At 45.1% G+C, this 12,029-nt stretch overlaps 1 protein-coding gene across 14 annotated transcripts in view; it reads left to right on the forward strand.

The window, feature by feature from the left end:
* The window catches only part of BAZ2B (bromodomain adjacent to zinc finger domain 2B), a 1,380,234-nt gene that overhangs the window by 1,305,457 nt on the left and 62,748 nt on the right, over window positions 1-12,029 (forward strand). For all 14 annotated transcript variants that reach the window (XM_086956655.1, XM_086956643.1, XM_086956644.1 and 11 more), the window contains one exon: window positions 4,946-5,089. In XM_086956655.1, the coding sequence (XP_086812781.1) occupies window positions 4,946-5,089 (144 nt within the window). The remainder of the gene's footprint in view (window positions 1-4,945; window positions 5,090-12,029) is intronic.

Genomic DNA, 12,029 nt, shown 5'->3' on the forward strand with positions numbered 1-12,029 from the left:
TCGTCGCACCCACGGATCTCAGCTGTGCTGCAGATGTAGGTAGAGGTCGTAGAGGTCTGGGAATCCGGGTCTCGTTGGGCTCTGAAGTCTGGATCCTTGAAGGAAGACGACAAAGGGAAGCCGCTGGACGCTGATGGTGCTTGCTTGTGCAGAGTGGACACTCCTTGCCCACAAGGGAGATTTCTTCAGTCTTCTATGGAGCAGAACGTCGAAGTCCAGAGTTTCTTCTTGTAAAGTTGTTCAGGATAATCTAATTTGGAATGGGACCAGCTCCTACCTTTATCCGGCTAAAGGGGGCTGTACTACGACCAGGTCCCTCCTCTGGGTGGGACCAGGAAGGGGGGTGGTTACACCCCCTATCCTTTGTCCGCTCTTGCTCCAGCTCTGAGGCTGGAGTGCCCCAGGAACTGGTTTAGACCGGAGTATGCACAGGAACACCTTGTGTGCCCCAGGCATGTCTCATTCCTTTCAGCCCTGTCCTACCTAATACACAAAATCCTGTCTGGGGTGGTGCTAGCACCTCCCAAGGCAGGAAACCCTTTGTCCAAGCCTCCCTCGCTGGAAGGACTCCCAGCAGCAGGAGGTCAGACTTGTGTCTGTGGTGGCAGCATCCATTTTGTGATGCTGAGGCACGAGTTAACTTTAACCGGGGTTCACAGTTACATACATGTTGTGTCCCTCTAGAAGGGTGGAATGCTACCCCCGTCGCTAGAATTGGCGAGGGGATAGTATTCCAATTCGTATGACACCTTACTCGACATGTTTTGATAATGCTATACCAAAGTTGGCAATAACCGCAAGGATTATAATGCACTTAAGAGTATTTGGTATAGCGTTATCATGGAAACAGCTAAAGGACTTGGTTCCGAAAGCTGCAGACAGGCTCAGCTCATGCTAGAGCACCATCTCACATAATTCCAAGCACTCTGCCTTCAGGATTGATAAGGCCTGCCATAGGAGTGACTGATAGGAGGATATGTGTCCATTTTAGGGTTAGATATAGGGATACTATATCTAAAGCAAAGGGTGATTACACCACCTTGCCCCAGCTGATCGATCAGCCAGTTGTGTCAGATTTGGATGGCCAGCCAGGGGTGGCATAATACATGCTGCAGCCCCTGGTAGGCCCTGTGTGCACCTATGCCCTGGGTACCTAAGGTACACTGTACAGGGACTGATAAGGTGACTCAGTATCCAATTAGATATGCACCTAAGGTACATGGTTGTCAATTTAAAGAGAGACAGCTAGGCTGTGGGTCTGATTAGCAGGCCACAGCCAAGGAAAGTCGTAAACCAGTGAAGCAAAAAGCAAAAATCGGGGGTGACCATAGGATTGCAGACCCCACTCTCCTACATTTACTGCAATTCAATGCCTTGTTATTAACTTCCAATACTTTTGGTTTGGCTTCATTTATTGCCATCCTGTTCTCCATTGAGTATTTTGATATTTTATTTATAAGACGTTGTAGTCCTATTTTTGTTTGACTAAGCAAAATAACGTTGTCAGCATATAATACATTTGAAATATGTGTGCTTGCCAATTCAGGCGGATGAGCAATCGTTATCTAAAGCATCTGTTAAATCAGATAAAAATAAATTAAATAGATAGGGTGCAAGAACACACCCTTGTTTTAAACCCTGAGATGTTTCAATTTTTCTTGTTAGTTGCATGCTCATTCCACCAGAGGAAAGGCTGCTGCCAGTGCGCTGGTGCACGGTGTGCCAGTCTTGAACATATGCCAGGCAGCTACATGGACATCCTTCCACATTTTCACAAAGCAGTGATGCCTGGACAGCCATGCTCGGCATGATGGGATTGTGCCCAATCTGTCCTACAGGATTTTCTGATCTAAGCCAATCTACCAACCTACCACCAGAGAAGATATTGTTCTGATGGATACATCTGCCAGTGGGTTCCTCACCTTGTGAATTGCCCCTGCGCAGCAGCTAATCGGAAACTTTCGTAGCTCTCCACGTCGACGAGGTCATGGCTGACGTCACAGAGGGTACGGCTCCGCTCGCGACCCCGCTGACGTCACTGGATCCATAATAGGGCCTCGTCGGCGTGACACAAACGGTTTCTTTGGGACTCTCCGTAGTAACTTTGTATTTCTTGCTGTTTTCTTTGGTTTCTCTTGTTTCTCTCGACAATGTCTGCGAGGAAGTCTGGTTTTAAGCCATGCAGGGAGTGCGGTAAACAGATGTCCATCACTGATCCGCACGAGGATTGTGTGAGGTGCTTGTCTTCCGACCATGACGTCGATGTATGTCCATGCTGCAGGAAGATGAACCCGAAGGCATTGAAAGAGAGAGAGGCAAAGTTATTTATGGCCAAGATGAGAAAGGATAAGAAAGCAAGTAGGAGAAGATTGAGGTCGAGGTCCCGTTCCGAATCCAGGTCAGGATCGAAGTCAACGTCGGGACACTCGAAGCAGTGGAAGCATAAGAAAAGAAGCATTCCTCAAGGCATCGATATGAAAAAGAAGCGGCGCCGAAATCGACCTTGCCTCGGTGTCACAGAAGGGATCATGTCTCTCCTTCATTGTCGAATCCAGCCTCCCAAGAAAAGTCAGCTTCACCCGAAGTCTCTCCGCGTCGATCACCGACGCCGGCTCCATCTCCGGTTTCGGTCCATTCGCCGGATCTGAATGAAGATTATCCTGTGCCGGAAGAACAGGAGCAACCAGAAGATCTTCCAATGTCGGCGCCGGCTGTCTCATAGTCCATTTATAGGATCTGAATCTAGAAGTCTGCACACTGCCAAATTCTAATTTCAATAGCTCTGCGTCTGCTGCCGCAGACTAGGATCAGTCAGAAACCAACATCAGCACATGGAGATGGTGCAGATATAGTGGCCTTGACATCACATCAAGGCGGGATGGACCTGACACAAAATCACCGAACGCCACCTACAAGCATGCAAGGGAATTTCTACGAACGTTTCCTAATCCAGTCTGGTGCCTCTGGAAATTTGCAAGGTGAGCAATCTGCGGTTAGATAGTCTCTGCTACAAAAAATGTTATCGAAGGCAAGTAACTTGCTCTTTACAGCCTTACATGAATAACTTGGCCTGGCTTTAGGAACCAGTTAAGCACAAAAGCCTAAATAGTGTTTGAGACGACATATACTAGAGTTGACCTCTGCACCTTATGTGGGGCGGGGCATTATGGAGTTTCGAAGGGTACAAAACATCGCTCAAAAGTACTGCTCTTTTGTGCACCTGTGACATGATGCTAAGTGCTTGTGGAAGCATTAGTGACTCTAATGTTTTGATTTTAGATTGCCCGAGGAAGTATGACTCCTTCCACTAATTACTATGCTCTTGTATGATCAAAGTTGCATGAGAAGTGTAGGTGTTTCTTGATAAACTAGATGAAAAAGCCATCAATATGCATAAAACAACCTTTAAGGCAAGAAAGGCAGATAGGACCCAAGAAGAAATGAGGAAGTGTGGTACAAAACAGCACAGAAAAAGGCTACAACACCTGCGCTGCATAGGACTCAGACTAAATGCCCTGGATAACAAAAAGCATCTCCAAGGACCAAAATAGCCAGGAGCGATAATAAAAAAAAACACATTGCCATGCAGTGGGATGTAGTCTGTTGGCCTTTGATACCACCTGTGATCTGCCACATGAATCGCGATGCTGTTGGGTAACACAACCGGTTGCAGCCTACTACTGCAGGTAAAAAGAAGGATCAGTTATTGCTGAAACCCCAAACGCCTCAGACCCTGTCCGCTGGACTCAAGATGTGAAAACTAAAAAGGGGCTTCACATGCTTTCGTTTTGGGGTGCATTCCGCATGGTGCTTTTTCTGTTCCGCAACCTTCTTTTAATTTGACTAATTTTATCATGTGTGAACATAATGAGAAACTTTCAATGTAAATATGTTGTCCACTGTGAAGATAGTCGTTTAGCTGTGCATTCTGCTGTAATTCTAACTGTAATGCTAAAATACAAACCGTCAGCGGCATGCATATAATTAACACAGATTCTTGGTTTATGTAGCATAATCTTGTCTGATATGGAAACTCATCAAGATGCATGGCCAGGAAGTGGCAATCGTAGAATGGAGTTCTTAACCATGTTAGATTCTTCCAAGATTGTGTCCAGTGAAATGGGAGACTAGTCTTGAGTGAAGTCAACAGGCAGGAAGAAGGAGCTGAAATGGCTGGAGACAAGGAGCTCATTGGTGGATACTGAAAGCCTGAGGGGATAAAGAGGATGGGGCTAGATGAGGAAGAGAGTCTTATGAGTTTTGAGATGGGTGATAAGGAGGATAGAGGCTGAGAGTCAGTGAGCAAATTGAGGGAGGTAAATGTTTGGATGGTGTAAGGAGATTATTGAAAGAAGCATGAGTATCTATTTGGAGGGAGGTGAAGCATAGGAGGCTAATTGAGTGGCTGGAGGAATTTGGTTGTGGGGGAGGAATGAAGAACTAGTGTTTGCTGAGTCTGATGCTTGTTGGCTGATCAAGGGGTTATATTGTGGTGTGTGATGAAGTGGATTGCTACAATGGGATGGGACAGAAGAACTGGTAGTGTAGGGTCAAGTTGGAGGCATGTGCCAGGGAACAAAGGCCTAGGAAGTGGGTTGGTGGCTCATGGGACAGAGACTTGGGACCAAAAGCAGCAGACAGAGACTCAGAGATATGGGTCATATGGGTTAAAGCCACAAGCGCAACCGGGACGTGAAGTGTCCAGAGAAAAGTTGAAAGTCCCTATGTTGGCACCATACAACAGTAACATTTTCCCAAGTGTTTAAACTCATTGTAATCTGCTGTTCTCTAATCATTGGATCACTCTTTGTAATCTGCTGTGCTCTAATCATTGGATCATTTGGTAATATTATTGAAGTGAGTCTCATAAATCAAGTGCTGCATTGCTAAAATGCAAACCGTTAGCTGCATGCATATAATTAACAAAGATTCTTGTTTTTTGTAGTATAATCCTGTCTGATATGGAAACTCATCAAGATGCATGGCCTTTCCTATTGCCTGTAAACCTGAAACTTGTTCCTGGTTATAAGAAGGTCATTAAAAAACCAATGGACTTCTCCACAATTCGGGAAAAACTAAACAGCGGACAGTACGTATGAAACCTTCTGTCAAGTGGTAGATAATCTTGAATTTTACTGTGTAATAATGTCTCTCTGATTGATAGTGCAGATTCCCTTACATAAAATGAGGCTGTGAAACATTACCTCAGTTTACTTGTATTCCATATTTCTACAGTTATTCAGTGTAGGTTATGCATCTTAAGTTTCAGTGAGTGTACAGTGTATAAAATGAAAAGCTTCAAGCGTTCCTCAAACAACTATACAGCGAGACAATCTTTTCCAGTGACACTGTAGCAATGCACACTATTACAATCTTGTGGTTGTATTAAAAACCAGGGAAAAAAGTGAAATAAAGGTAGTGAAAGTTATTGAATAAGTGAAAGTTAAAGAAAATGAATAATAAATAAATTATGTGTTTTAAATACACTGAAGTGGCAATGATTAATAATGGTTGCGTGAGGCGGTAATGTTGAAGTGGAACTTGCAATAACTGTAAATTTAGAAATCTCAAAAAAGGTTCTTGGACATTCTCACATCTAAAAAGTCTGAAAATCAGACGTAAAGTTAGCAACTGCATCTTTTAATCTAGGTAAAGAATCATACCTGGCTATGGCGTTATTTACATGAAACATATAATTAATTGACACGGTTGCACATGCAAGTTCTCATTAGTGTCTTCAGTGTCAGAAGTTCTTTAATATAGTGTCTTATTAGTAAACCGCAGAAAATGAATCATTCATTTTGTGTTCATTATGTTATTTCTAGTAAATACTATTTATTTACAGCTTCTTTATCATGGATTTTGCCTAATCATTAGGCTGGGAGTCCAGAACCTTTCTTTACAAAGCGTATCACCAGCTATTATGGCCAGGTTTTGCCCTAGCACTGTACAGCTTCGGCAGGACTTGATACCACCCTAGAGATTAAAAGACAGGGACACTCCAGACGGCCTCATTTCCTTTTTCTGCACCAGACCAGCCTTGTGATTGGTCAGGGGAGCCTGGCAGTGCTTCCTGTTTCTGAAGGGTCCCCAGTTCTCCCATCCACCCACACCCCCCTGCGCCCGCCACCACCACCCGCGCCGGCCGTTACGGTATTACTTAATCTGTCTGCAAAGTGAGAGGATAGTCCTGCTGGGGTACATAGTGTGTGAAAGGAAAGGCTGTGGAAATACAATTTTTTTCAACACACAACAACATTTTCATACCTGTTAATGAACTGTACACATATTTCAGAATATATTGGCGGTTCCGGAAGTACAAAAGCAAAAATAACTTCTTCTTTTTTTTAATTCTGAACTGTGAAACACATTTTTGAAAACATTTTGAACTGTGATGGAAACAAAGATTTTAATACGATCATATCAAGACACGTTTACTTGGTGGTGCGCAAACGATAATTATTTGCTGAAATCCGATTTCCACACATCATTTGTGTGCTATATAGTTTTATCAGCAAAACTTTGATTTTTAGCATATTTAGTGGCCAATCCCATGGGAAATGTGCTGTCTGTAAAGGACAGTGCACTACTGCACGATGCTTTAGGAATATATTTGCAACAGTGTGCTCCAGAATGTACCTCCAGCTACATACTATACTCTTACCACTCACCTGTTGAATACATTTGCCACCCTTTGAAGCTAGGATATTTGCAATCCCCATGACTTCAGTGATGTAACATTGATATCAGCAGCCCCCATTCTAAAATGTGTTCCAGCACCACTGGTGCAAAGGTGCTGAACTATGTCCCCAAGTCCAGTTTAAATACAAGCCCTTGCAAATATTGTCAAGCAAGACTCAGAGTGAACCTTTCAGTATTTTTTGCTGCTGTTTTTCTAGTTCATAAATTCGTTTAAACAGAGAATATGCTCACTATGTGTGATTATACTGAATCATCCCACTTGTGTATGACTTTCACAGATAATTTGAGAATTTTAGATGTGGCCTTATGGCTAGAGCTGCCGACTTTTGATCTGGGGAACAAGGTTCAAATCCTGGTGTTGGCTCCGGGCAGATCACTTAATCTCCCATGCTTAAAAGAGAATGAACCTGACCTTATGTAATGTAATCTGGTGCTCATTTATAGTGCTTCAGTGCCCTTGCGCAGTGCTCCCGCTATATAAAACTGCAATATGGATCCATGTTTATGAAGTCCCAAATGCACCATTCGGCCTTGTTTTAACACAAAAACGCATATGAGGCCTTCCCTCCCCATACTCTGCTGCAAAAAGTGGTTTTTCAAATTTGCTGAAATCAGTTGTTGCAACACCAAGATTTTTCAGAAGTCTTGTGATTTTCGCAAACAGATGCCACAGGCCAGCACCCCCCTCTAAAAAGTGTTCCAGATCCAGTGCAGTTCACCACGTGCCACTTTTATGGGGAGCCAGTATCTTGGCCACAATGCTATAAAGACCTATCCAATATAGACTACTAGCGGGAGATTCCTTACCTTAGAATAATCTCCAGGTGTCAGACTGGATCTGGACATTTTTTAGCAATACCCCTGCGCACCTATAGGTGACGTAGTTCTGCTCCACTTCAGCCGTGTCAGAAGTGACATGTACAGTACTTGTATCAGTACCACCCAGGCACTCTGACATCAGTTCTCTCCTTTCCATGGCAGATAGCGCTGATCGAGTCAAAGCTACTCTTAGTCATCTTTTTTACTTGCTTTTTCTTGACTTTATACAGACAATATTTTGTAAGATTAAGTGCAACAGGATTAAAATAAACCGGCTGGCTTCAAACCATGTGGTGCCTGTCACGGGCCGATGTCTGTGTTAATGGTGCTTGGAGAGGGACCACACCTCCAAGTCCTACTAGGACTGCCGCGCCATGCATCAGAAGGCACTGATGGAGCGATTCCTCAAGCTCGTCATCACCCGACGTCAGAATGTCCCTGCTCCGACCTTGGATTACCCTGCAGCGTTCAAGATCCCAGTCGTGAAGAAGGTCCCAGCACCGTTTCTGGAACTGCACCCGATGATTGTTGTTGCACTGTCATCAGGGAAGTCGGGTAAGTCCCACAAGAACAAAAAATCAAAGAAGTCTAAGAGGTCTTCCACTTTGCCACGTCGGTCGAAGTCTTCTGATGAGACGCAGGAGCACTGACACTCCTAGGCCTCGTGCTTCAGCAGAGCCTGACTCAGGGTATGCTCTGTGCTTCCCTGACTTTCGTAGAGTTGGATTGACCCCAGCTTATTTTTGGGGCCATTCATCTCATATTTTGGTAGCCCGGTCTCACTGAAGCTCCTTTGGGCTCCATGAGCTCTGGATGGAACCCCACTGAATACTCGCCGGCAGGTTCGCCCTCTGCGCAAGTTTGGCCCCCATGGATCCCATGTAGGATCCAGAGCGGAGCCGGCAGTGAGGCTAAGGACTTGAGCACCCCTGAAAGTCGCGGGTAAATGGTACCCCTTGGGACCCAGAGCATGGGTACTAAAGAGGGACCGTAAGGGCTGCAGCATGTATTATGCCACCCTAAGGGACCCACACACAAACTGCATGCAAACTGTCCTTGCTGGATACGTGAAATGGTGCAAACCATTCTAAAAAAAATAAAAATTGCCCATTCCTGTGTGCAATGCCGAAGTACACTACATATATTATATGTAAGTCCACTTCACAGTAGGCCTTTAGAGTCCTAAGGCAGGGTGGATTATATTACATGTGAGGGCTCGTCTGCATGAGTATGTATGCACCTGTGATGCCTAATTCGAATGCTAGGCTTTGCTAGTAATCAAGAAGCCATTTTAAAGGTCTGTACTAGGCACGGGTCATTACAATTTACCCAGCTACATAATGGCTTTACTGCAAATAATGGTGTTTGGTATCAAGAGGTGTGGCGCCGCGGCTAGGGCGACTGACTCCGGAATCTGGGGAACACGGTTCGATCCCCGGCACTGACGGTAGATTAGCCCAGCACCATGTGACTCTGGGCAATAGCTTGCTTAATCTTCCCGATGGCCCCCAGCGCCTAGAGACCCTTACGGGTGATTGTGCGCTTTACAAATGCAGATGATTATTATTATTATTATTATTATAAACAATTAGTCTTAATAAATCCGTTCTGATGCCAGTATCGGATTTACTAAGACATGCACCAAGAGGGCACCTTGGAGGTGCCCCCAGTAATCCTGCTAGTCACTTAGTGTGTTGGCTGACTGGTACCTTCCAGCCTGCCACCACAGACGAGTTCCTGCCCCCTGCCAGGGAGAGCTCTCACTGTCAGATGCCAGAAACAATGTCTGCTCCGCAGAATGTGTTTCGATCTCTTCCAGCAGGATGGCTAGTGAATTCGCATATCAAGACCAGAGGCTTCAAAGTCTGTCGCATTTGAAATGCTACCCCAGCTTCCACCCAGACCTGGGGAATGGCACCCCCCGCCCTGAGGCCCATTTGGCACCAGAACAGGTTGGAAATTAGATATTCAGGCGGCTTGTTTCACTCGTATACTCGTCACACCCTTAATGTGGGCTACCTGACATGAACAGTCTGAGAAGGGTTTCACCATCTTGTGTTTGATGAAAATAGGGAATTTGGGGTGAGGTTATGCTCACTCCACACAAGAAGTGGTCATATAGGGAGATGTACAATTTTGAAAAAAGGGGGACCCCTACTACTAATGCATTCACTACCTGTAGGGAATAATATGAACACTATTTTGTAAAGCAAACAGTAGTGAGCTTAGTTAATAAGCCAAAAAACCCAAGGAAACCATACAATTAATTAAGTAAGTGTTGTGACATGTAAAAAACGTAACATATTATTTGTGAAATTGATTTTTTGAATTTTATTTCAGATATTTTCTTCATTTTTGTTAAACATTTCTTATATATAAATACATATATTGCATTAAAAAGTCAATCACATACATTCTATATTTCAAAAGATATATGAAAACATACTAAACCACAAAAAGAAAAAGGGGGGAATTAAACAACACAAATGACAATGATCTTAAGTAGGACTAGTGGAGTAAGCAAAGCGGTGGATGGAGACTCTACGCGCGTTTCGGCATTTGCCTTCTTCAGGAGTCCGTCATTTGCAATAGGACATTACATTCAACAATCAGGATGTGGTCTCACTCTGTTTTCGTTCTTGGATTCAAGGTAAGTTATTCAACTAGAAGGTAGCACTCCCATACCTTGTTTCCATGCTATTTATTCTTATTCTTGCGCTTCTTGGGAGACTAACAGGCGAGTTGAAATAGATAGGTGAAGAGTAAAAACTTGTTGTTTAGTAGCCACGACTAAAAATAATACGATGTTTGTGGCGAGTCAGAATGGCAGTTTAATGAAACAGACAACAGCTGTTGTACTAGGTAGAAAACGTTCTTGGCCACTGTTTTAAATGTAGATAGTTCTTATTAGGTAATTGAGGAACACAGGGCGCTGACAAACCTTCAGAAATAAAGTCACTATTCTGCATAGACGCCGTGATGTAGATAGGTTATTAGGTATCGTTAGATCAAGGACTCGAAGCGCTGACAGTCCTTGTTTTAAACTAACGCCATGATGTAGATGGGGTTCTCAAATATGTCCGTCGTCGTGGCCAGCTATAGGGAGATGTAGTCACCCCAGTGGTAAGTAGCCCATTGGCTACTACCGAATACTCCCCTAAATGCCCCTAAACTGAGTATTTAGGGGTACCCCTGACACCAGAGAGATGGATTTGGCTACCTTGAAACAGATGAAGGACATATTTCTTGCAGTGTCTGCTCTTCTGAGTACCTGCATCAATCTTTGCACCAAACCCTGCCTGGCTGCTGGTACCTCGATAGCTGCAATGACCCGACCTTGTGCATCCTCCTCACCACTTGGAGAACTGTTCATCACTTCACCAACCATCTAGCATCTCTGGTACCCGGTGTTGTTGGCAATGGGGTCCACTGAGGCAGCAGCACGACAGGAGGTGGTCTTCGTGGCTCTTGATGGTCAGCTCCGTCTCTCCACCGAGTTTCAAGACACCCCAGTAGCATTCCTACACAAATACCGTGCGTACTAGGGCACTTGCATCAGCCAAGACTCGTCCTTTGTCCATTCGGACACCACCGCCTTGGAAGCCTTCCTGCATGTTGAGGACTTCAGGACAGACAAGATCCACGACCAGAGTGGCCCTGCTGATGTGGTTTCCTTTCTTCTGCAGAATCGACCGTCAACCGTGAGAGCCTCAAACTCCAGTGGCCAGGCAGCCAAGACCCTCTGCACCCGAGCTACACAGCCCGGTGCCGTGACGACGTGAAACGTTACGCGTCGACAGCATGGAAAAGAGGGAACTGATTTCAGCTCGCCAACAAGGTCGTCTTATAGCTCCGATGATGTCACGCTGAGTCGTGTGCAGAGACGCTCCATTGTGACGTCTTCGTCGACATGGGAGAGCTGAGGAAAAACTTGCAGTGCAGTGCTGCACATGGGGGTAATTCAAAAGGTGAGGAATCCACCGGTCGATACTGTACCCACCAGAAAAACCGTTACTGAAGGTAAGTAACTTGTTCTTCAGCTGGGAGTCGCCCCTTCTGAACCTTTACTCCCCTTTAATTAAACCCTTTCCGATGTCCTACTGTGGGCCTGGTCCAAGCCCTGCACTGGAGTTTCTGTGCATAAGACGATTGCCCGCCTCCATATCCCTGCTCCTGGGGAGCCCAGTTTCTTTGCCCAGCCCCCCACTCCAAGGAGTTTAGTGGTTCAACCCGCCACCTCCAGGATTAACCCCGGCATGTTCCCTACCACTCCACTGGATAGGGATTCCAGGAGGCTGGACACCTTTGGCAAGAGAATGTTTTGTTCCACCAGCCCTGTACTGCTGTCGGTGAACAGCACATGCCAATTGGGCAGATATTCCCATAAGATCTGGGATATGATTGTGCATGTACTGCCTATGGTCTCGGAGGAGACCCGATCCACACTCTCCTTGGCTATTTCTAACTGGAGAGAGGCCGCAAAGTTCTTCATATTATCTGGACTGGAC

Source organism: Lissotriton vulgaris, chromosome 2_1, assembly GCF_964263255.1.
Source record: "Lissotriton vulgaris chromosome 2_1, aLisVul1.2, whole genome shotgun sequence".
Classification (NCBI taxonomy): Eukaryota; Metazoa; Chordata; class Amphibia; order Caudata; family Salamandridae; genus Lissotriton; species Lissotriton vulgaris.